The sequence below is a fragment of the Cynoglossus semilaevis genome, chromosome W, assembly GCF_000523025.1.
Source record: "Cynoglossus semilaevis isolate Cse_v1.0 chromosome W, Cse_v1.0, whole genome shotgun sequence".
NCBI classification, from domain to species: domain Eukaryota; kingdom Metazoa; phylum Chordata; class Actinopteri; order Pleuronectiformes; family Cynoglossidae; genus Cynoglossus; species Cynoglossus semilaevis.
In genome coordinates, this window is record NC_024327.1 from 7560067 (window position 1) to 7564034 (window position 3968).

General features: G+C 37.0%; 1 protein-coding gene across 2 annotated transcripts in view; it reads right to left on the reverse strand.

The window, feature by feature from the left end:
• Window positions 1-3968, reverse strand: part of LOC103397087 (collagen type IV alpha-3-binding protein-like) — a 49890-nt gene that overhangs the window by 11577 nt on the left and 34345 nt on the right. For both annotated transcript variants that reach the window (XM_008335333.3, XM_017042638.2), the window contains exons 8-9: window positions 1651-1743; window positions 1357-1443 (exon numbers count right to left, since the gene is read on the reverse strand). In XM_008335333.3, coding sequence (XP_008333555.1) covers window positions 1357-1443; window positions 1651-1743 — 180 coding nt within the window. The remainder of the gene's footprint in view (window positions 1-1356; window positions 1444-1650; window positions 1744-3968) is intronic.

The following is a 3968-nucleotide window of genomic DNA, read 5'->3' on the forward strand; positions in this document are numbered from 1 at the left end:
TTCTCCTAAGCACTTCCATACTTCCACTGGTATGTCACCAGGACCAACTGACTTTCCACTCTTCATCCTCTTCAGGGCTTTTCTAACTTCATCCTTTCTAACCTGATCTACCTCCTTCCTACTAGTCTCTGGTTCCTCGTTTCTACTTTCCCTTTCATTTTCCTCATTTAACAACTCCTCAAAGTATTCCTTCCATCTTTTCATCATCTCCCTAATCACTGCAGCTGTAGTCTCCCAATCATCTGGGAATTTCTCAACACGGCCCAGAACTGCCCTTCCTTCCTTCCTGAAGTCTTCACAACATGTCTCTTTCCTTAGTTTCCACCACTTGATCTTCTGTTCTGTCTTCACTCTCTTCCTTTTTGTCACCTCCATCGTCATTTTGCACACTACCATCCGATGTTGTTTGGCTACACTCTCACCTGTCACCACCTTACAGTCTCTAATCTCCCTCAGATTACCTCTTCTACATAGAATATATCTATATCTATCTGTGTGGACCTGCCTCCACTCTTGTAAGTCACCCTATGTTCCTCTTTCTTTTGGAAATATTTGTTTACCACAGCCATTTCCATTCTCTTTGCAAAATCTACCACTGCCTGTCCTTCTACGTTTCTCTCCCCAACACCGAACCTACCTATCACTTCCTCATCTCCTCTGTTCCCTTCCCCTACATGACCATTAAGGTCTGCTCCAATCACCACTCTCTCTCCTGGGGATACCCTCTACCATCCAATCTAGCTCCTTCCAGAACTTCTCCTTTTCTTCTAAAGTGCTGGTACTGTCACTAAAATACAGAAACAGAAACTTTAAGCTAACATTGGCCAAGTCAGTGGTTCCCTAATTGAGGAAGAAATATTTTTGAATGTCTTGGTAATAGTGCTGTACAAGTACATCTTTTGTCCTGTTCCACTCCAATTACAACATCCAGCTGCACCGCAGGTCACAGTTAGTTAGTACAATGACTAGATTTATTCACAATGACTAAAGTAAAACACCCACAGACGTGTCTGGTGAAGAACCAGTTCTTGCTGCATTGAATTTCAAAACACAATGAGAGGCATAAATGCCCTCCTTAGAAACTGCCTATGACTGATTGGAAAATGTACGTAACTTTCTCTTTCTCTTCTCTCTCTCTTTCTTCTGTTGAGAAAATTGTAGGAAGACACACACACTCTGAAGTTATAAAAGAAGTCGTAAAATATAAATGTATAAAGCAAAATCATAGGAGAAGAGAATATTAAAGGTGTGTGATGTCCTTTTACAATATAAGTATACATTTTTTAAAGTATACTCCAGAATACTAAAAAACATCCTAAATTCTTCTGACTCATGTAATTCCGACATTTATCACACCTGCTCTTCTATCTTGTCTTGTCTGTCCAGCTCCGCTTCCACTGCATCAAAAAACTCTTCTTCATTGATCAGGCTGTTTGGCCCTTCCTGTGGACAGAAAATAACAAATATATTTTATGTTTTATTTATCAACTGAGAGCATCCTAAAAATGGCATATTTACAAAAAGACACAACTCTTTAGACTAGAGTGTGAACTAATCAGACATGGAGACAATTGGAGACAATTAGACATAGAGTTAAATGATCATTCTATTTTGGTTTGTACATTTCAACATGAACAGGTCTGCTCTTGCCTCATAGTCTGGGCCTCCGTAGTGTGACTTTGTCTTCAGTTCGTTCACAGCACACTTGTAGGCATCTTCTACCCTCCTCCTCTTCTCCAACTCCTGCAAAGATACAGACACCACAGTGAAATATTGTTAGAGTACAGTGGTGACATGGAGACACAAACACCAAATGAGTCTGAAAAATATGAGCTGATCCTTATCATTAAGATACAGTTTTTTTAATTGTTTAAGTAATTATTGCACACTTTCTGTAAATCCTATAAACTTCATTTCACTTCTTAAATATCACTGTGTTTGTTTGCTATATGATATATTTAATTGAAATTGCTGTTCCAAACAACCAATGATCCATAAAGGAAAATCTTGAAAATGATCAGAGTGCCCAAACTTTTTCATTTCATTGCTTTTGTTGTTGGAAAATAAATCCATACCCCCTAAACAACCTCAGTTCCTGTCACAACCCAAGCAAGATGTTAATTCAAATGTTGGGAAGGGTAAGGATCAGCCCCAGAGGCAAGTTTCAGAGGAAACTCAAAGTTTTGGAGATGCTCTGTGTTTACAAATGCTTAACCTCTATTCCTGTATAATCTACCTGCAAAAATCAAGAAAAACATTTACTGTGGTCAAATCACAGGCAGGTCATATAACAAATATAACAAAAGCTGAAGCCTCGAGGCTTCAACAACATAAATAAATTGTTCACTTCAGTCAATATCTTAACTAGGGGTGTCAGATTAACACGTTTATTGCGATTAAATAATTACACATTTAGCGGGTTATATTTTTCTTGTGTATTTAATTGATTACTATTAAAGAGTGTCTCGTTACTTAATTAAGTATAGGACATGAATATCATTGTACTTTCAGATATCTGAGATTTAATGTCATAGTACTTTCAGACATCATAGATTTTTACATTATCGTACTTAGCTATATAAGCTATTCGAAATAAGTGTATTTTGGTATTAATATATATATACAGGTAAAGTAAGGCTAAACATATTAGTAAAAATTATACAGTGACACCAAGCCTATATTAATGTAGATGTGTATAAATGTTTATTAAACATATCTTATAAGCACATTTATCTGGATTTTTCTCTGTTAAGTATAAGAATTCTACATATATGCTAATAGTTGTCATTTACTCATATGTAGACATATTTATTATAATTACTGTATATTTATATCTGTTTACATGTATTTAACATAGATGCACTCTCACTAAAATATGTCAAGGCTACATATATATATGGAGTAACTAACTGTCCTCCTATTGTGATGTCTAAATAAATCCTGAGGTCATGACCCAGTCGTGATGCTGCTGTCTGTTGGGATGCTGTTGGCAGGCAGTACAGTAAAGAGCTTCCTCACAGCTGGTTGGTAGAAACCTCACTTTATCTCAGAATGAAAAATTCTATGATGAATCTAACACAGTTAAATGTAACAGAATCTGTACATTTCTCTTCCTCATCATCATCGGCTCCAGCATTGAACAGGCATCAGGAGTGGAGAATGAAAAAGGGAGCTCTGACGGATAAGGAGCAAAAGAAAGAGGGGACCAACCAAAAAAGAACCATCAAAAAGACAATTACACCTACATCTGTAAGCTGTACAAAGTTACTGGCCATATGAAGCACAGAGGCAAATGGTTCTGTCCAGCACCTGGACAGACTTTGGCTATGTTTTGGCGCGCTGAGTCGTTAGTAGTGATGGAAGACCGACTCTTTTTATAAAAATTATTATATATATGTATACAGTATATGTATTTATGTATGTTGGTATTTCTGAATATCTATGTATACAGTTCAATTTTAACACACATATTTAATTAAAATATGTTGAAATATTGACCATTTCTATGTATCTGTTTTGATCTTAAAAAAAGAAACAGTAAAATATCCATCCTCTGCCAATTACTTGAAAAAACAAAACAAAAAACAAAACAAATATAGTGGTATGCCTGCCTTGTCCCAGAAATCTCCACCTGTGGTTTGGTGCGGAAGAGTCCTGTGCCCTGTGCAGCACTGGCAATGCAAGCCTCCAGCATATCCTGTCAGGCTGTAAGACCGCATTGTCCCAAGGCCGCTACAGGGGAAGCGAAAGATTAGTTCACAGATAGTGATTCGTTCTTAGTGATTAGTTCACAGCAAAAGATTCGTTTACGGCGAAAGATTAGTTCACAGAGAATGATTCGTTCACAGCGAAAGATTAGTTCACGGCAAAAGATTAGTTCACAGTGAAAGATTAATTCACAGAGAGTGATTCGTTCATAGCGAAAGATTAGTTCACACTGAAAGATTAGTTTGCAGAGTAATTAGTTC